Here is a 20567-nt window from a genome sequence, read left to right as displayed (position 1 = left end):
CTGCCTCTCTAGGAAGCAGAGTGGGAGGACTGGGGGGGGAAAGGAACTGCCAAACGATGTAACAAATAAAGTCTTCAGAGGCTGCATCCACACTGGAGAAATAACTTGGTTTGGCACCGGTTTAACTCTTTTCTGGCTCATGACTCTGCTCTGCTCTGCTCTGGGCCCACGACAAACTCCGACTCCCAGAATTCCATAGCCTTGAGCCAGGGCAGTTAAAGCGGTGCCAAACTGGGTTATTTCTCCAGTGTGGATGCAGCCCCTGAAGACTTGATTTGTTACACAGTTTGACAGTTCCTTTCCCCCTCTCTTGTCTTTGTAACTGTTTCCTTTTACTTTATATCCTTTCTGGTGAGCTGTGGCTTCCCTAGTGGCCCTAACCAAGCACTGCCAGTAATTTCCCCAGCCTTTCCCTGGGCTCCTCCTCCTCCTCCTCCTCCTCCTCAGGGAAAGGAGTCCCACTTCCTAGAGGGGCAGAGAAAGTGCTAATGAGGAAGAAGAAGGTGCCTTCCCTTCTCCTCCTCCTCCTCTTCCAAGGAGCAACGAGCTCAGTTTCCTAGAGTGGTCAATATGGGGGGAGAGAAGCTGGAGACCCCCTCTGACCTCATTTCCTGAGGAGGGGGAAGAGAAGGAGGATCCTTTTGAAGTTCCTTGTTGGGGAGGGAGGGAGGGGAGGGGGGAGGAAGAGGAGGAGGACGAAGAGGGAGGTTACTTGAGGGAATGAACGCCTCTCCCTGCATGAAAATTGGTACTCAGTCATCCAAGGGTGAGATTGGCGACTACCCAGCAAAGGGCTTTTAGGGCAGTAGCGCCTTCTCTTTGGAACGCCTTACTCAGTGGAACGGTGGAAGCCTTTAAAAAGGCATTAAAAACTTACCTCTTCCTACAAGCCTACTCTCCCAACTCCTTGTAATAAAGTTTCCCTCCCCTTACTGATTAATGATGTAGGTATTTATAACTGCGATTTTAATAATGTAGAATGTTTTTAGCCAATATTTGTGGAATTAATGGGCATTGATGTGTATTTTTAATATGTCATTTGTTTTGTACTGTATTTACCTCTATACTGTACACCTCTTTGATCCTGGGAAAAGCGGTTTATAAATAAACAATTTATTATTTATTATAAGGAGGGATTTCAAATCAAGCTCCAGGGACAGAGATCCCACCTCAACGTCAGGAGGACCTTCCTGGCACTAAGGGCTGTTTGACAGTGGAGCACACTCCTTCCTCAGAGAGTGCTGGAGTCTTCCTCCTTGGAGGTCTTTAAGCAGAGGCTGGATGGCCATCTGCTTAAAGACCTTCAAGGACTCTATCACCCTCTGAGGGAGTGTATTCCACTGTCAAACAGCCCTTATTGTCAGGAAGCTCCTAATGTAGAGGTGGAATCTCTTTTCCTGTAGTTTGCATTCATTGCTCCAGGTCCTAGTCTCTGGAGCAGCAGAAAACAAGCTTGTTCCCTCCTCAATACGACATCCCTTCAAGTATTTAAACAGGGCTATCATATCACCTCTTAACCTTCTCTTCTACAGGCTAAAAATCCCCAGCTCCTTAAGTCTTTCCTCATAGGGCATGGTTTCTGGACCCTTCACTATTTTAGTCGCCCTCCTTTGGACACACTCCAGTTTCTCCACATCCTTTTAAAATTGTGGTGCCCAGAACTGGACACAATATTCCAGGTGGGGCCTGACCAAAGCAGAATAGAGTGGGACTATTACTTACCTTGATCTAGACACTATACTTCTGTTGCCAATGGCTCCGATATTACATTTGCCAGTTATTTTAATACCCTTGGATGTAGTTCATCTGGTCCTGGCGACTTAAATTCATTTAGATTAACAAGGAATTCCTGTACTATCTCTTTACTTATTCTGTGCTGAAATTCCCCTGTTCTGTCCTCTGCTCCATTATCCTCAGGTTGAGCACCCTTTGCCTTTTCTGAGAAGACTGAGGCAAAGAAGGTGTTGAATAATTCTGCCTTTTCTTTGTCTCCTGTTAGCATTTTGCCATCTTCTCCACGCAGTGGCCCTACCATTTCCTTCTTCTTCCTTTTGCTTCAGACATACCCAAAAAAGCCCTTTTATTGTTCTTAACCTCTCTAGCAAACCTGAGTTCATTCTGCGCTTTAGCTTTTCTGACTTTATCTCTACACATGCTAGCTATTTGTCTGAATTCCTCTTGGGTGATTTCCCTGTTTTTCCATTTCTTATACATGTTCCATTTAAAACTTAGCTCAGTTGAAAGTTCCTTAGTCATCCATCCTTACCTGATAGCCTTTACCTGGAATTCTCATTAGGACAATTAAAGATGATTTTAAGATTCTCAGGGGATGGCTTGTCCTAATACCTGGGGCACCTTTCCGTGTGATAATTGTTAAATGTTATTCTTTAGCATTAATAAACATTAATGTTGTTTCTTCTAGAGTTGTTCCCCTCAGCTGGTTAGTGACTGACCTTCAAGAGGCTTCCACGTGGGAACAGGAATGTCTTTCCTTTTTTTGCCTGCCTATTGGGAGCAACTGGAAGGACCAACCCACTCACTCCACAGCAGGCCTGCATAACATGTGACTCGCCAAGCCATCTGCAGCAGCCTCAAACTTGCCTCCAAGCCTCCTCCACCTCTCAGGAGACAGCTGAGAATGCTTGGGGCATGCATTCACCTATCCTCCTTGACAGCCCAGCTCTGTCCTCATGACAAACTTGGGCTGTGAAGCAGTGGTGGGACTAGAGTTGGTATCAGCTGATGTGAAAGAGAGGCTGCCTGCTTTCCCCACCCCAGCTCCCCCATGTCCCATGTCCCCCATGAGTCCCATGAAGAAGTTGCCATGCAGGGCTCGGAGAGAACCACGCCATAATAATAATAATAATAATATGTTTTATTTATAGACCGCTATTCCGCAATGATCATAGCAGTGTACAGTAAAAATCGTAATGCAGTACAAAATACAAGGTGACAAAGGAGGGAGAAGTCTCGTCCTTCAGGCAGTCCCTGATGTTGCTGGGTCCGCCTGATCGCTCCCTCTGAGGCCGAGATGACAGTTGAGGAGGGAGGGGCCTCTTCCTTCAGGCAGTCCGTGATGTTGCTGGGTCCGCCTGATCGCTCCCTCTGAGGCCGAGATGACAGTTGAGGAGGGAGGGGCCTCTTCCTTCAGGCAGTCCCTGATATTGCTGGGTCTGCCTGATGGCTCCCTCTGAGGCCGAGATGACAGTTGAGGAGGGAGGGGCCTCTTCCTTCAGGCAGTCCCTGATGTTGCTGGGTCTGCCTGATGGCTCCCTCTGAGGCCGAGATGACAGTTGAGGAGGGAGGGGCCTCTTCCTTCAGGCAGTCCAAGATGTTGCTGGGTCTGCCTGATGGCTCCCTCTGAGGCCGAGATGACAGTTGAGGAGGGAGGGGCCTCTTCCTTCAGGCAGTCCCTGATGTTGCTGGGTCTGCCTGATGGCTCCCTCTGAGGCCGAGATGACAGTTGAGGAGGGAGGGGCCTCTTCCTTCAGGCAGTCCCTGATGTTGCTGGGTCTGCCTGATGGCTCCCTCTGAGGCCGAGATGACAGTTGAGGAGGGAGGGGCCTCTTCCTTCAGGCAGTCCCTGATGTTGCTGGGTCTGCCTGATGGCTCCCTCTGAGGCCGAGATGACAGTTGAGGAGGGAGGGGCCTCTTCCTTCAGGCATTCCCTGATATTGCTGGGTCTGCCTGATGGCTCCCTCTGAGGCCAAGATGACAGTTGAGGGGGGAGGGGCCTCTTCCTTCAGGCATTCCCTGATGTTGCTGGGTCTGCCTGATCGCTCCCTCTGAGGCCAAGATGACAGTTGAGGGGGGAGGGGCCTCTTCCTTCAGGCATTCCCTGATGTTGCTGGGTCTGCCTGATCGCTCCCTCTGAGGCCGAGATGACAGTTGAGGAGGGAGGGGCCTCTTCCTTCAGGCAGTCCCTGATGTTGCTGGGTCTGCCTGATGGCTCCCTCTGAGGCCGAGACGACAGTTGAGGAGGGAGGGGCCTCTTCCTTCAGGCAGTCCCTGATGTTGCTAGGTCTGCCTGATGGCTCCCTCTGAGGCCGAGACGACAGTTGAGGAGGGAGGGGCCTCTTCCTTCAGGCATTCCCTGATGTTGCTGGGTCTGCCTGATGGCTCCCTCTGAGGCCAAGATGACAGTTGAGGAGGGAGGGGCCTCTTCCTTCAGGCAGTCCTTGATGTTGCTGGGTCTGCCTGATCGCTCCCTCTGAGGCCAAGATGACAGTTGAGGAGGGAGGGGCCTCTTCCTTCAGGCAGTCCTTGATGTTGCTGGGTCTGCCTGATGTCTTTATCCTTTGATGTTGCTGGGTCTGCCATGCCTTCCAAATCCCATGACGTGTCTGCCACACAGGGCTCAGACACCGTCTCACCCCCCCATGCTGTCTGAGTCCCATGAGGCAGCTGTTGCAAAGGTCTCGGAGGGCATTGCCTCACCCCATGCCCTCTGAGTCCCATGAAGCAGCTGACGCACAGGGTTCTGAGGGTACCTCCCCAAGTGCCCTTTGATTACCATGGACTCAGGAGGCACAACCACCCCCAAGGCCCCCAAGCAAGGTAGCTGCTACGTGAGGCCCAAGGGCATATCCCCACCCCATCTATCTGTGGTCCAAAGAAGTCAGACTGCTTTCATTTTGTCCCCTACCTACTGCTAAGTTGTTAAGCTGCCACAAAGTTACTAGCTGTGGCATTTTCCTTCTTTAGCACCTCTCTCTAATTCCCTCCCTCTCTCCACAATGCCTTCTTTTCTCCTTTAAGTGGAATATGCTGCCTCAGAGAGTGATGGAGTCTCTTTCTTTGGTGATTTTTAAACAGGGACTGGATTGTACTACTGTTGGTATTGCTTTGATTGTGTCTTCCTGCATGGCAGAATAGGGTTGAACTGGATGACCTTTGTGGTCTCTTCCAACTATAGAATTCTTTCAATTTTAGACTGTTTAAACTAGGTTATTCTAATTGTGGTGTTTTGTTTTGGGGGGTGGGGGTGGAAAAATGTTTTTAAAGTGTTTGTATCTTTTGAGGTGTCTGGGGTCCCTTTTTGGGAGAAAGGTGGCATAAAATGAAATTTAAAAATAAAATAAAATAAAATAAAGACCGACTCATGCTTTTTTTGGATGTTCATAGAATTAAGTTGTAGCAATCTTCTTGGGCTAGTTTTTCCCTTAAGTGAACCTCCCTCACTGGACTGTTGTGAAGGGGGGGGGGAGAGGAATCAGGAACCTGAGGGCCTCCCTGAATCCCTGCCAATAATCTCAAGTAAGGGGTTGTTTGTCTGGTGGTTTTATCACCCCAAAGGGAGCTTTGGATTCCCCACTCCTCTCTCCTGGTGGCTCTGCTCTATTCTTGGCTTTGCCTTCCTGGGTTCTTTCCATTCTCAGTTTGCTCTTCCTTTCTTCCTTCCACAGTGTCCCAGATCCATCCATCTTTTCTCCTCCCCAAGGCTCCAGGCAAAAGACCTCTTTCCCTCCTCCTCCCCACAAGGTTGCTCTACAGTCAATTAAAGTTCATTCATCTCAATCTGATGGCTCCCCTTTCTCCCCTCTGTCTCTTTCTCCCCTCTGCCTCACCACTACCACCAGTGAGTTGTGCTAAAATTATCTTCTTCCAATTCCTCCTTTATTACTCCTCTCCAAATACCCCTTCCCTGTTATCCATCCCCTCCTAATCTACTCATCCTCTCTCTCCTATTCTCATCACTTACACTAACTTTTACCTACTTATACATCCCTTCTAAAAACTAACACACATTCTTCCAATCCTACTACTCCTATTTTGGCAATACGAAACTTGCACATACCTTGACGTCCTCCCTCCCTGATTCTTCACTTTCATTATACAAATCTCTTTTTTTACTGTTTCCTATTTTCTGCTATTCTGTTACCTTAATTTGTATAACTAGCTAAATGACCTTGCTACATTTGTCTAACTTCTATTTGTCTTCATAGTCCAACTATATCCATTTTATGAAATCTTAAATTCCTACAATCTTACAAATTCTATCTTTCTTATATACTTTAACCTTCTCCTTGTTACTAATACAGTTGCCCCTCCTTTCTCGTGGGCTTGAGGTCCGCAGTCTTAAATATTCACAGAGAGGCAACAGCCATTATTTCCAATGGAGCATGCCCCACACGTGCTTGTGAGCATGCACCCCATTCAAGCCTTGAATATTGGCAAGTCTCCGTTTTCACGCGGGGAATAGGAGGTGGTCCCAACCAAGTGTCACCCTTTCTGGGTGTCACCCGGTGCGGACAGAACCCCCCCTTCAGTGGCCTGAACCATTGTCCTTGCTAGCAAGGATGCCCCTATTCCCCTTGAACCTCCCCCACTCCCCATATCTGGTCCCAGGGAGACCCCCGAGAGGGGCCTGGCAGCTGGAAGTAGTGTTGCCATAAGTCAGAACCTCCAAACCGGGACAAATGTAGGACAACATTTTCAAATGTAGGACACAGTTTTCATAAATGGAGGACACGCGAAAAAATTGATATTTTTTTAAAATGTTAATATAAATGCATGTTTCTTAGGCATGATCAAAATGGAGGACATTTTGAAATTTGACAGAAGAGGACATGTCCTGGAAAGTCACCTTGTCTCTGGTCCAAAATACACTGCAGACATAAAACATAGCTGGACTGAAATGCCCAGAGTTCCTCACCAAAGCTGCATCCACACTGAGGGAATAATCCAGTTCAAGAGTGACTTAACTGTCCTGGGTTAGTGCTGGGGAATGCTGGGAATTGTAGTACACAGTGGCCCCAGAACTATCTCTGACAGGGAGTCCCATAACCCTCCAAACGTAGTTGAACTGCAGGGCCCAGAATGCCTCACCAGGTCCATCCACACTGAGGAAATGGTCCAGTTTGAGACTGCTCAGTGCTGGGGAATCCTGGGAATTGTAGTCTATTGTGGTCTCAGAGCCATCTCTGACAGAGAAGTCTCAATGTCTCCCAAACACTAGCATTCCCAGGATTCCCTACCATTGAGTTAAAGCAGTCTCAAAGTGGGTTATTACTCCTGCAGTGTGTGAGAGAGATAGAAAAGCTAGGGACTGGATTCATTCATTAACTCACAAAAGGAGGATATCTGTGTCCAAAACACACTGCTTTGACGGCCAGGGCTCAGTGCTATGGAATCCTGGGAATTGTAGTTTATTGTGGCACCAGAGCTCTCTGACAGAGAAGGCTAAAGAATTCCAGAGCATTGAGCCCTGGCAGTTAGAAAAAATACACAGGGGCAAAATAAATATTGAAAATGGCCACGCACCTCCTCCTCCTCCTCCTCCTCCTCTTCCTCATCATCCTCTCCTCGGTGCCAAAGGAAATGGCCCTCTCCCCCCTGCTGCCTTGCTGGAACCAAACAGAGGAGGAGCTCTGGCTCTTCCTGAGTCTGGCAACCTCCTGTTGCCAACAAGCCTTGAAGATAATTCCCCAAACGTTTGGCCAAAACTCACCAACCACCCCCCCCCCCCCCCATTATCTCACCAAATATTCAGTCAAAATCCCTGAAAAGTCCCTGTAATGTTAATATGGCAATAAAACGTAGCCCTAATTAAATAAAAATAATTGGAACTTATTTCAACTCTCAAAATTACCATTAAAACCAACCACCAAAATCACACCAAAGGCTCTGAAAAGGACCCATTTGGGTGTGAAAGTCACCAGATTGGCAACAGGAAAACCCAGGACAAACCTGAGTCAAGGAGGAAACCGTGCAGGGACGCCCCCTAGTGGTGAAAAACCAGAAATGTCCCGCCGGCAGGAGGATTATGGCAACCCTACAAAGGGGTCACATGGTGGGGTGTAGATGTTCAAAGCTGAAAGATAGAGGAATAGTATGGTAGAAAGAAGGGTGTTTTAAACAACAGCAAAATTAAAGGCATGAGAGAGGATCAGACTAATAGGTCAAAATTATAATAATTAATAGCCTGTTCAAATTAACCAATAAGGGGACACTATGAAAGATAGGGGAGCAAGGAACAGATTTCAGGAATGTTCAGAGTCAGAACCAAGACAGAAGACAAAATGTTGACCATTCTTTTACCAGGTAAAGACTGTTTTGTTTGTTAACTCAGCATAAAAGGGACTAGTAGTACAGCAGAAAGTTACACAGAGAAGTTAATTATCTGGTTTGCATTTAACAGGGGGTTAAAAGAGGGGCGGGGAAATGAAGTATGCAGACGGGTGTTTTTTAAATAGTATACTGTATATACTCATGTATAAGTCTAGAAATTTCGGTCAAAAAATTGACTCCAAAAACCCGACTCAACTTATCCATGGGTCAATGTAAGTACTGTATCTTAACTCTTATTTAAAAGAAGGAACCATCTCCTGGTGTAAAGGAACAGTATAATATGGGAAGCACCGACCCCCTCTATTCTCTCATCCATCCAATCTTAAGAATAAGCACAAAGAGTTATGTCTGATGGAATTTTATAAGATATTTGACATTATTTTGTTTTGCTTCATCCTTTAGGGGCCAAAATTATGGATTTTGCTATGACCCCTGGATAAGTCGAGGGTAAAATTTAGGGGCATATAGCCTTTGCTATATGTCCCTAGATTTTACCCTCGACTTATCCACGGGTCATACCAAATTCCATAATTTTGGCCCCAAAACTTGCCCTTGACTTATACATGAGGTCAACTTATAGTCGAGTATATACGGTAGTTTGTGATCTGTGCAACTTTCAAAGCCATGTGCACCCTGTCTCTTAAATTTCCAGTGCTGCCAGATGGAGTGGGGAGTGAGGGAGAGGTTTGCAGACTCCTACTGTTGCTTATTTAGATGTGAAAGTGGCATGTAATATTTTCTCAGAAACTGTGGGTGCAGGATAATAAATGTCTAGGGCTTTTTAACCACTTAATCTCCATAGCCTCTGAGGATGGCAAATCTTTCCTCTTCAGCTTTTGCAAAAGCTCTTAATTTATACTTCTCTGAATTGGAAGGAAGAATGGGGCAGGAGAGATCTTCTGCCGAGTATTAACCACTAGCTTACACAGAGCCATATGTTCAAGGGTCTTCAGAAGTGAATGTAAGGTGTGCCAAGTATCTGACCTTTTTAAAAAAGGTTTTATTAGTCTTTAAGGCAGCCGGAAAAGGTTCAGTCTTGGCCTGTCCCATCCACGCTTCCCTGACAAACCTAAATAAATACTCCTAATTACAATTAATTCTACAGCATGTATTTACAAACATATGTATGTAAGAATGTGTAGAAGACATAAAGGAAGCGAAGTCCCACATGCTGATGATGGTCCACAAAGTTTTATTAGCTTAAAAAGCCCAAAGCATTTCAGCCTTGTCACAAATTGGCCTTCTTCAGGAGCTATTGTAAAAGGAATAAAAGTACATTTATTATAATTGTGGTATTGGGACATCACAGAAATAGTCTCTAAAAACGTAATTTCTTTAAAAGCAAATAGCTATAATCCATATTATTTCATACATACCTATTACCAGAGATTTTAGCAGGTGCAATTTGCACTTTCAACAAAGTGGACACTCTGAGTGTTAGAAGGATTTTAGTATGTGCAGATTTGGGTGCATTCATTAAGGACAATAGGACTTGAGCATCCATGGATTAGCAGCCTCCTGCTTTTCTGTAGGAGTGCTAGGCTGGTTTTCATTTCCCCCAAATGGAAAATGTGTTTCTGGGTTTAAATGGTTTTTTAAATGCTCTTTTCCACTTGTTAAGTCCTTCAAGATTAAAAAAAATCAACCCACACTTCACCCATCTTGGGCCCTTTTCTCCAGTCGCCAACCTTTTCTCCTCCCCTGCACCTGCCATTGTGGCCTCAGGGAATCTTGTGGGGTTTTGGGGTTATTAGTAGTGTTGCCAATTTCCGGGGAATTTAATTAATTTCTTTCTGGGGATTTTGACTGCATTGCTTTTAATTTGTAGTGTTTTAAGATCGTTGTTTGATTTCCTATATTGGAAGAAATGTGGGATACAAATCAATAAATTCAACATCCCTTGAGAATCCATGAGTTTTTTGGTGCATATAGCCTCTCCAACAATAGAGATGGAGACTTTATTTTTCTATGAAGAATTGCTACGGGTCAAATTTGAACTTGGAGCGTATCCGCCCTGCCCAAACATAGCACTTTGACACCATTAAATGTCCAGAACTCTGTCCAACAGAATCCTGGGATTTGTCATTTCCGGCAGAACTCAGAATTCTCTATCAACTTGTGAATTTTATGACTTTTTAATGTGATTTTATATATAGTCATTTTAATTGTTGTTATATTTTATAATAATGTTAATGATTTTATCTGTAAGCTGCCTTGGGTCCCTTCGGGGAGGAAGGTGGAGTATAAATGAAATAAATAACAAAATAATAATAACTCTCATGAATGACCACACTAAAGCTTTCTTTCTCGCAGCCAATTCTAAGCATCCCATTCACCACACTACAATTCCCAGGACTCTGTAGGCTCAGGGCCAAGCCTTAATGTACAGTGACCCGACTGGCCCATGTAAAAAGGGCAAGCAAAAGCACAGGAGAAGAACCCAACTAAAACATAATCCTTTCTAGCCCAGGTTTAGGTCCTGAGGGTAGAGGGGAAATCAGAGTTTGACTCTGGAGTCAGTGAATACTGTGTGTCAATGCAGGGCTAGAAGGTAGAAAGAAATGCATTTGCAACATCATTCTTCATGGTCATGACCAGCTGAATTTTGGTAGCACCTTATTAATGCAAATACTGATGCTCCATAACTGACAGTGTCATTCACAGACTCTGGACAAGCAATAAAGAATACAAAATGCTGCAAATAATTCAAAGGTTTGTTAAACAATTCCTTAAGGCAAGATACTTTAACACAAATTTTGCAGCAGAAATAGCATGCTTAAAAGATCATAACAGACCTTTACAAAACATGTATGAAAGTTGCTCCTCCAAATGAAAAACATTTTCCCGCTGCTCGCATTTCTACATTTTGTTTAGTGTGGAGTTTATGATGTCTCACAAGGTGTGAATTCTGATCAAAACAGTTCCACCAGTAATAGCATTCATATGGCTTCTCTCCTGTATAGATGCTACTGTGGTGTGTAAGGTTGTTACCTGAAGTACCACTTGCCATACTGCCGGCATTTGAATAGTTTGTCTCCTGTGTGGACTCTCACGTGACAAAAAAAAGTATGCTTCTGAGCAAAACATTTTGCACATTGATGGCATTTGCATGGTTTCTCTCCTGTGTGGACTCTCTGGTGTATCTGAAGGTGTAACTTGTGAGAAAAACATTTCCCTGCTAGCATTTGTATCATCTCTCTCCTTTGTGGACTCTCCCATGACTCGTAAGGTGAGACTTTTGAGTAAAACATTTTCCACATTGCTGGCATTTGTATGGTTTTTCCCCAGTGTGGACTCTCTCATGAGTCACAAGCTGTGGCGTGTCAGCAAAACATTTTCCACACTGCTGGCATTTGCATGGTTTCTCTCCAGTGTGGACTCTCTCATGCCTCACAAGGTGAGACTTCTGAGTAAAACATTTTCCACACCACTGGCATTTGTATGGTTTCTCTCCTGTGTGGATTCTCTGATGACTCACGAGAGCTGACTTGTGAGCAAAGCATTTCCAACACTGTAGGCATCTGTATGGTTTTTCTTCTGTGTGAACTTTCTGATGCGTCACAAGGTCTGACTTCCAAGCAAAACATCTTCCACACTGCTGGCATTTGTATGGTTTTTCTCCTGTGTGAACTCTATGATGCCTTACTAGCTGTGACGTGTCACCAAAGCATTTCCAACACTCCAGGCATGCGTATGGTTTCTCTCCTGTGTGTACTCTCTGGTGTGTTTTAAGGTGTGACTTGCGAGCAAAACATGTCCCACACAGTTGGCAATGATATGGCTTCTCTCCTGTGTGGATTCTCTGAGGAATCACAAGTTCTTCTACAAATAAGGACAAGAACAGACAAGACTGAATCTCAACATTAAGAGAGGAAGGGTCTCTGCAGTCAACAATGAATCTAGGCATGTTTGCTCCTGCTCTCTCCTCAGTCCCACATGCCATTTCTCCCCCTCTTTCCAACTTTTCCACTTGCTTTCAATTCCATCTGCACTGTTTCAGCATTTCACCTTAAGCATCTCTTCCCTGACATTCTATTTTACACATTCTCTCTCTCTCTCTCAACACACATACAAAGTGTGGTGCAAGAAAGAGACACTTTGAAGCCCATTTGGTGAGAAAGGTAGGAAAATAAATATACAAATAAATCAATAGGAAAGACTGAGGAAGGGGGCTGGGAGTTGGATCCCAGTTTTGGTGAAGGTCAGGCTCCAGAGAGGAGCCTTAAAACAGCCCTAAGATATCTCTCAGACAGCAATGGACAATTCTTGGCAATTAGGAGATCACATTGGACCCCATCTGTCGGGGATGCCTTGATTGTGATTTCCTGCATGGCAGGGGGTTGGACTGGATGGCCCTTGTGGTCTCTTCCAACTCTATGATTCTATGATCTCCCATTATATCACCTGAAAAAGAAAAGAAAAATGTTTTTCTCCGCAATATCCTGTAACATCCCTTAGGGGAAGTTTTGTCTCTGTTGTGCCTTCTTTATGTTGCTTAAAATATTATTTGCATGTGACTGAGGGTTAGAGTAGGAGATTGAAGGGTAGAGTAAGTGACTGAAGGTTAGATACGCGGGGAAGCAAAGAAATAAAGAGGAAGGATGGGAGAGGAAGTAAAAAAGAAGAAGGAAGAAGAAGGAACAGGGAAGAGTAAAAATAGAAAGTAAGGATGAAAGTCAAGGAAGAGAGTAAGAGGAGGTAGGATGAGTGGTTCTAGAATTTAGGGAACGATTGAGGAGGATGGAAGTCAAAATAGGGCAGAGGGAAATGAAATCAAATAAGATATAAATATTAATATATGTTAGATACTAATGATACAAATACGATATACTAATATGGAATTTGAGGATTTAGATACTTAATAATTATACTGTATTATATTGTAATCATGTTGGTATATTTGTATTTCCTCTCTACTTGAGTGTTTTGTTTTAAATTGTTTGTATGTTTAATAATTAATACAATAAAAATAAAAAATATATTATTCGCATAGTATAAATTATATGATCCACAATTCCTAATTATATTTTTTCTCTCCATTTCTTGCCTATTTTCTTGCCCTATCTCCCACAAACAGATACTCAGAGAGTATACATTATTATTAATATTAACCTTTATTTATAAAGCACTGTAAATTTACACAGCGCTGTACATACAATCTTTTAGTTAGACAGTTCCCTCAGTAATTAAGTGGAGGAATTTTTGTTACTGTTGGGCCCTCTCTGAGCCATTTTAGGGCCAGGGGAGGCCTTTTCCCCAAGGAGAAGTTGGAAAACTCCTAGATTCCACAGGATGTTGCACTGACAAATAAAGAGGACTGACAAAAGACAAACAAATGAGTCCTTGAACAGATTAAACCTGAACTCTCCCTGGAAGCCAAGATGATCAAATTTAGGTTGTCGAACTTTGGCCACATCATGAAAAGGAATGGCTCATTAGAAAAGACAATAATGGCAGGAAAGGTAGAAGAAAGAAAGGAAGACTGCATGCCAGTTGGATAGACTCAATCAAGGAGGCCATGAGCATGAATTTGCAGGACCTAAACAGAGCAGTGGAGGATAGGGGATCTTGGAATTGTTTCATCCACAGGGATGCCATGAGTCGGAATCAACTCAAGGGTAATTAACAACAGAAACAAACTTCCCAGTCAAGCTCAGAATTGGACTCATAAAACTATAATATCTCCTTTACACCTGAAATCAAGACCAGAGTCCAATTTAAATCCATATCAGGTCATCTTACCCTTTTGGTGATAGTGGGAATGTGAATGAGTATTTAGTTCCATCTACACCAAGCCGCCAAGCTTTTCCCCCTCACTTAAATGGCTTCCATCTCTCGTTTGCAGGTTGTTGTGAAGCTAAAAGGGGTGGTGGGTGAGGATTCTGTGTGCCTCCAAGAATCTGCCTACATTCACAAGTGAGGGACTGGTGGCTCAGTGGGTTTATCACCACAAGAGGAGGTCGTCCTCCCGCTCTCTTCTGGTGGCGTCCTTCTTGGGCTCTTTGCATCTTTGTTGGCTCTTTCCTCCCTCCAGGACATTCCCAACATATCCATCCTTTCCTCTTCCAGGACTTAAAGTCTGTTAGAACACCTTCTGCTTTGCATTTTTATTTGATTAAGGGCCCGAACAGACCAGCCGTGGTGTTTCAAGCCACTCTGGAAGCTTATCATTTTGATGATGGATGCCTGGAGTGACAGAAGCCTAAGGCAGCCCAAAACCAACCCAAAAAAGAGTGGACCTTTTCCACTCCTATTTGGGCCGGGGGTAGAAGGTGCCTTTGGAACCACGATGTGTGTTTGCCGCAGTCTTCAGTAGAGGCGGCTTCAAGTCACTCCTTCTTGGCCATCTGTTTTGGCTCAAAGTCTATCATGCAAACTGTCTCTATCTAAAGCCTCTTCCTCTAAACAGCAGCCCAGTCTGGATATATGTGTCTCTGGAAGATTACTCGGGAGGAAGGACCGCTACCACCTTCTTGGAAGGCAAAATGGGAGGAAGGTCAGCTTCAACCTCCCCCACTTCTCTTCACCTACAATTACACTGAAGGAAGGATATGCTAATAGTTGTGATACAAACAACTAGCAACATTAAAATAATACCTTTAAATCACAATATTGTATGCACAACCTAAATGTATTTATATATACATAGTGAAAAGTTGGTTAAAATGTGATGTTTTTAAAGAAAATTTTAAAAGAATAAAAAATTTAAAGATTTTCAAAGTTTTTTAAAAGATCAAAATCTTGGGGATGGAGAGGCTGAGTGGAAGAGCAGGGTTTTTTGCAACCAAATGCACACCTCCAGGTGTATTTGGAAGCCCAGTGACCCTACATGCACAACTCCATACCTACAATCTTGAGTTGAACATGGATATTCCTCATCAGACCAAAAAGTCCACCAACATCCATTTTGAAAATTATTTCCAGCATGGTGCAACTAGACTAGAAAATGGAATGGATGCAAGTTAGAGGAAAAGAGATTCCACCTTAACATTAGGAGGAACGTCCTGACAGTAAGAGCTGATCAACAATGGAATGCACTCCCTCGGAGTGTGTAGGAGTCTCCTTCTTTGGAGCCTTTGGAGGCTGGATGGCCATCTGTTGTTGATGCTTTGATTGTGAGTTCCTGCATGGCAGGGGGGTTGGACTGGATGGCCCTTGCAGTCTCTTCCAACTCTATGATTCTATAATTCTATGAGCTTGGGCAAGTTACATGCTCTGAGCCTCAGAGTAAGGCAAGGGCAAACCTCCTCTGAACTCTTGCCAAGAAAACCCTGTAATAGGGTCACCTTAAGGAGGAAATGACTTGAAAGCACATAACAACAACAAAAGCAAAGACAGGATTCAGGACAGAGAGTATTCATCCTTACCTTGCTCCACTTCTTCTGGATCGCCCTCTATTGAGAACTCCATTGCCTGGGGTCCATTGGAGACTTCTCAGCTGCAGGACATTCAGAGATAATTTCTTCTACCAAGAGGTTCTTGACCTGAAACAGCAGTGAGGTTTCAATACACAGAATTTGGAGAAGGGTAATAAAAATAAAATAAATAAAAAGTTTATTTCTATACCGCCCTTCTAAAAATCAAGGCGGTGTACAACAGGATAATCCATACATCTGAACAATTGAACGTATTAAAATACATTAAAACATTACAGTAAAAACAAGCAAATACAATGTGATAGGCAGCACTGAAACCTGGCGGGATGAGTCTCATGATCGTAATGTAGGGATAGAGGTGTATAAACTTTTTAAGATTAATATGCTAAACAGGAAAGGAGGAGGAGTGGTGTTGAATGTCAGGGATGTCTACCACTGTGAAGAGACCCAAGACATCTTGGAAGCCAGGTGGGGAGCATCTGGTTAAAAAAAAAGGGGAAAGAAACAACAGGGATGTTATTGTGGGAGTCTACTACAGACCCCCAAGACAGACTGAGGAACTGGATGATGCCTTTCTAAAACAGATGACCACACACTCAGAAAGGAGAGATGTAGTAGTAATGGGAGACTTCAACTATCCTGATATTTGCTGGAAATCAAACTCAGCCAACACTTCAAGGTCTGGCAAATTCCTCATAGCAGTGAGGTTTTAAGACATGGATTTTGTAAAAGGAACAGAGAATATGGCACAGGTCTTTGGGGAAGGGGTTTGGACTTGGGTGCTATGAGACATCTACCCAGAAACAAGTCAGGAAAAGGCCAGCAGCTCATAAGCCCAACTTGGGAAAGTGACATAGGAAATATGAGCTCCAAAAGGTGGAATACAGGATGACACTTGGATTATTAATACTGTGCTTTCAAGTTCTTTCTGACTGAAAAGGCGGACCTCTCAGGGGGTTCTCTGGGGCTGAGAGAGTGAAGGGATGCAGGGAGCCACCCAGTGGGTGCATTTCCATGGGGTGTACTCAGACAGATGACAGTACTTGCCCAAAGGGAAACCATACTTGCCAAATACTTGACAATAGAGAACCATTGGAGAATACTTGCCCATAGAGAATAGTAGAACACTTGCCCAAAGAAAATAACAGAATACTTGCCCATAGAGAATCATTGGGGAATACTGGCTGTCATGCCTCCAGAGCATCTTTGATGCTCTTGAGACATACTGTATATTTAGTTAAGATTATATTAGGTTTTCTATGGCGGGATATAAACCGCCATATAGTACGTATAGGATACGTACTAGGGTTAGGAAGGGGCGGTGCTTCCGCACCCCCCTAACCCTAGTACGTATCCTATACGTACAAGATGGCGGCGCCCCTTCCACATGGGCGCCGCCATCTTTACATATCGGACGCTGAGCGTCCGGACGTGTCTCAGCCTTTATGACGTAGTGAGTGCGCCCCTGGCGCCTCGCTACGTCACAAACGCGACTGAAAAAGAAGCTCCATTTTGGAGCTTCTTTTTCAGTCCGCGCGGGAGCCGCGCTGTCTGAAGGCTCCGGCTCCCCCATGGACCTACCGGCGGCGGCGGCAGACCGCCGCAAAGCGGCGGTTTGTACCCCGCCCAAGTATTAGTTTAAGAGGAAAATACAGATCTATAGCTTTAAGAAAGACAAGGATTGTGGGAAATCCCAAGGTCTCTTACTGTCTCCCTCTAGTTATTTTCAGTGTGTAGTAAGATTTCAGCCAAGTCAGACCTGGAGAGAGTATTTTCCTTTGACAAAAAGATAAGTCCACAAAGGAAAAAAGATAAGTCCACAAAAGAAGAAAGATAGTCCTGAGAAGAAGAAAGATAGAATCCACCAAGAAGAGAGCAAGGTATTTAGGAAGGACTATTGAAAAAGAAGAAATCAGTTTTGTGTTTTTTGTGTTATAACCAGTAAAGCTTTTGGAAACGTAAGAAATTTGTGGACAAGTCTTTTGTTCTGGCTGTGTTCCCGAGAGCCAGAGGCCTTACTACACACAAAGTCCATAGCATTGCTCTTGGGACAAAACACTGGCCTATACAGAAAAATAGAATCCTTGACCATAGAGAATAATAGGGGAATCCTTGGCCATAGAAGATAATATGCCCTATATTATCTTTGCCCATAGAGAATAATGGGAGAATATTTGCCCATAGGGAATAATAGAATATAATACAGAATATAATGTAATAGGAGAATTCTTGCCCATAGAGAATCATTAAGGAATACTTGTCCATAGAGAATAATGGAATATAATCTATATAAATAAAAATGTAAATGTTGGTTTCTTCAAAATCTTAAATCTCCAACACTTTTTCACTGATTGCTTTGAAATGTTGACACAATGTTCCATTCAAATACGTGCATATTTTAATATACCTATACCTACTATTATATAGATGCCACACCTGTGACAGGTAAACATATGTTTTTGAAAAACAGTGCCATCTGTTGGGCGTAACTGCAACAGGCGCTATACTAAATATTCGATTGGCGTTTGCAATCACCAGCAACAAGGCTCAGGGCCAGTCTTGACAACTGTGCAGTTTAGATCGAGACACGGATTGCTTCTCACATGGATAGTTATATATTGTGTGTTCTAGAGTCAGCAAACCAGACAATCTCTGTATCTACACAAACAATGGAGCAACAAAAATATTGTATACCCACAAGCATTGTGAAATTAAATATTTCAGAAATGTGCGCTTTCTCTTTTCTTTCTTTTCTATTTAACCAGACTGGGCCACAGCAACGCATGGCTGGATACAGCTAGGATAGAATAGAATAGAAGACTTGCCCATAGGGGATTGTTGAGGAATCCTTGCCTATAGAGAATAACAGGAGAATCCTTGTTCATAGAGGATAACAGGAGAATCCTTGCCCATAGGGGATAATAGGGAAATTCTTGCCCATAGAGGATAACAGGGGATATCCTTGCCCATAGAGAATAGGAGAATCCTTGCCCATAGGGGATAATAGGGAAATTCTTGCCCATAGAGGATAACAGGGGATATCCTTGCCCATAGAGAATAGGAGAATCCTTGCCCATAGGGGATAATAGGGAAATTCTTGCCCATAGGGGATAACAGGAGAATCCTTGCCCATAGAGAATAGGAGAATCCTTGCCCATAGCGGATAACAGGAGAATCCTTGCCCATAGGGGATAATAGGGAAATTCTTGCCCATAGAGGATAACAGGGGATATCCTTGCCCATAGAGAATAGAAGAATCCTTGCCCATAGGGGATAATAGGGAAATTCTTGCCCATAGGGGATAACAGGAGAATCCTTGCCCATAGAGAATAGGAGAATCCTTGCCCATAGGGGATAATAGGGAAATTCTTGCCCATAGGGGATAACAGGAGAATCCTTGCCCATAGAGAATAGGAGAATCCTTGCCCATAGCGGATAACAGGAGAATCCTTGCCCATAGAGAATAGGGGAATCCTTGCCCATAGGGGATAACAGGAGAATCCTTGCCCATAGAGAATAGGGGAATCCTTGTCCATAGGGGATAACAGGGGATATCCTTGCCCATAGAGGAAAAGGGGGAATCCTTGCCCACAGGGGATATAGAAGCTGGGTTTCTAAAACATTCAACACCAAAAAAGAACCCCTAAATGAGTCTCTATGGGCAAGTATTCCCCTATTCTTCTGTATGGTGGAGTATGGTTTCCCTATGGGAAACAAGGGCTGCCACTTGTTTTAGCAGGTCTCGGTTTCCCCCCAACCAGGCTGGCTCTCTGTCCTCCTTTCCTGGCTTCAGGGTCTCCAAAGGGGAAAGGCTTCTGAGGAGAGGGCCAAGGAAGCCCAGGCCCTCCTCCATTTCCAGGGGATCTCTTTACCTGGGACCCTCTTCTTCTTCTTCTTCTTCAGAGTTTGGCAGGATGAAGGCTCGAAGCCCCGCCCCCTCCTCCTCCCAGGAGCAGCGAGAGCAGACTCCTAGAGAGGTCAATTGGGGCCGGGAGAGAGGGGAGAAAATGGCGGCTCTCCTATGAGCTCATTTCCGGTGTGTGGAGTTGGGCAGGGATTTGGCACTAGAAGGAGAGTTGATGGGAACTGCAATGCAACGCCAGCAAGGGAGGACCTGGATATCTAGTGGGACTACCCTACTGGCTGTTGGCACTCCTGAATGGGATTGATGGGAACTGTAGACCTGAGGCATCTTTAACATCTACTGGGGGCCCACATTAGTTGTTGGCATCCCTGCCTGGGGCTAATGGGAAATTCAGTCCTAATCCAGCAAGGGAAGGCTTGGAGGTTTAGGAGGCTCCCACTCTGGTTTTTGCCAACATCTGTCAGGGGCTGATGGGAACTGCACTCCCAAAGCAGCAAGGCAGGGCCTGGACATCTAGTGGGCTCTTGCCCCTGTAATGATGGGAAATTCAATCTTAATCCAGCAATGGTGGAACTGGATATAAATGGGGCTGCCAGTCTAGCTGTTGGCACTCCTGGCTGGGGTTGATGGGAACAGGAGTCCAAAACCAGCAAGGGAGGGCTTGGACATCCAGCGAGGCTATCACTCTGGCTATTGGCACTCCTGGATGGGGCTGGTGGGAACGGTAGTTCTTATACAGCAAGGGAGGGTCTGGACATCTAGCAAGGCTCCCACTATGACTGTTAGCACTCCTAGCTGGGGATGATGGAAAATGCAGTCCAAAACCAGAAAGGGAGAGCTTGGACATCTGGGGGGCTGTCACTCTGGTGCTGCCTGGTACTGATGGGAACTGGAGTCCTTATGCAGCAAGGGAGGGTTGGACATCCAGTTGGGCTCCCACACTGGCAGTTGGTACCTCTGACTAGGGCTGATGGGAACTGCAGTAATTATCCAGCAAGGGAGGGCTCTTACATCTAGTGGGGCTGCCATTGTGGCTTATGGCACTCCTGGGTTTGATTGGTAGGAATTGCAGTACACAAGCAGGAAGGAAAGGCTTGGACATCTGCGGGGCTGCCCCTCTGGCTTTTGGCAAGTCTGTGCTGGGGCTGTTGGGAACTGCAGTCCTAATCCAGCACAGAAGGGATTGGACATCTTGGGAAATAGCCATTCATTTCTTCTAGCTGCTGCATGTGGGCCTCATGGAAATAACCCTGTTC

General features: G+C 44.7%; 1 protein-coding gene across 2 annotated transcripts; it reads right to left on the bottom strand.

Moving 5' to 3' along the window:
* Positions 1-10766: 10766 nt before the first annotated feature.
* LOC149320420 (uncharacterized) lies at positions 10767-19394 on the bottom strand. Of its 2 annotated transcripts, none has more exons than XM_089502415.1 (3): positions 19319-19394; positions 15438-15554; positions 10767-11892 (listed from the first exon to the last, which is right to left on the bottom strand). In XM_089502415.1, the coding sequence occupies exons 2-3, from the start codon at positions 15478-15480 to the stop codon at positions 11261-11263; spliced, it is 675 nt and encodes a 224-aa protein (XP_089358541.1). In that variant the 5' UTR covers positions 15481-15554; positions 19319-19394; the 3' UTR covers positions 10767-11260. The 2 variants fall into 2 exon arrangements, with proteins under 2 accessions (XP_089358541.1, XP_089358546.1); XM_089502420.1 differs by lacking the exon at positions 19319-19394 and adding an exon at positions 18145-18228.
* Positions 19395-20567: the final 1173 nt, after the last annotated feature.

The sequence above is a fragment of the Sceloporus occidentalis genome, unplaced genomic scaffold (genome assembly GCF_023333645.1).
Source record: "Sceloporus occidentalis isolate IW3139 unplaced genomic scaffold, rSceOcc1.0.p SCAF_1, whole genome shotgun sequence".
NCBI classification, from domain to species: Eukaryota; Metazoa; Chordata; class Lepidosauria; order Squamata; family Phrynosomatidae; genus Sceloporus; species Sceloporus occidentalis.
The sequence above is the reverse complement of the archived record's forward strand: the minus strand, read 5'-3'. Positions and strand labels throughout refer to the sequence as shown.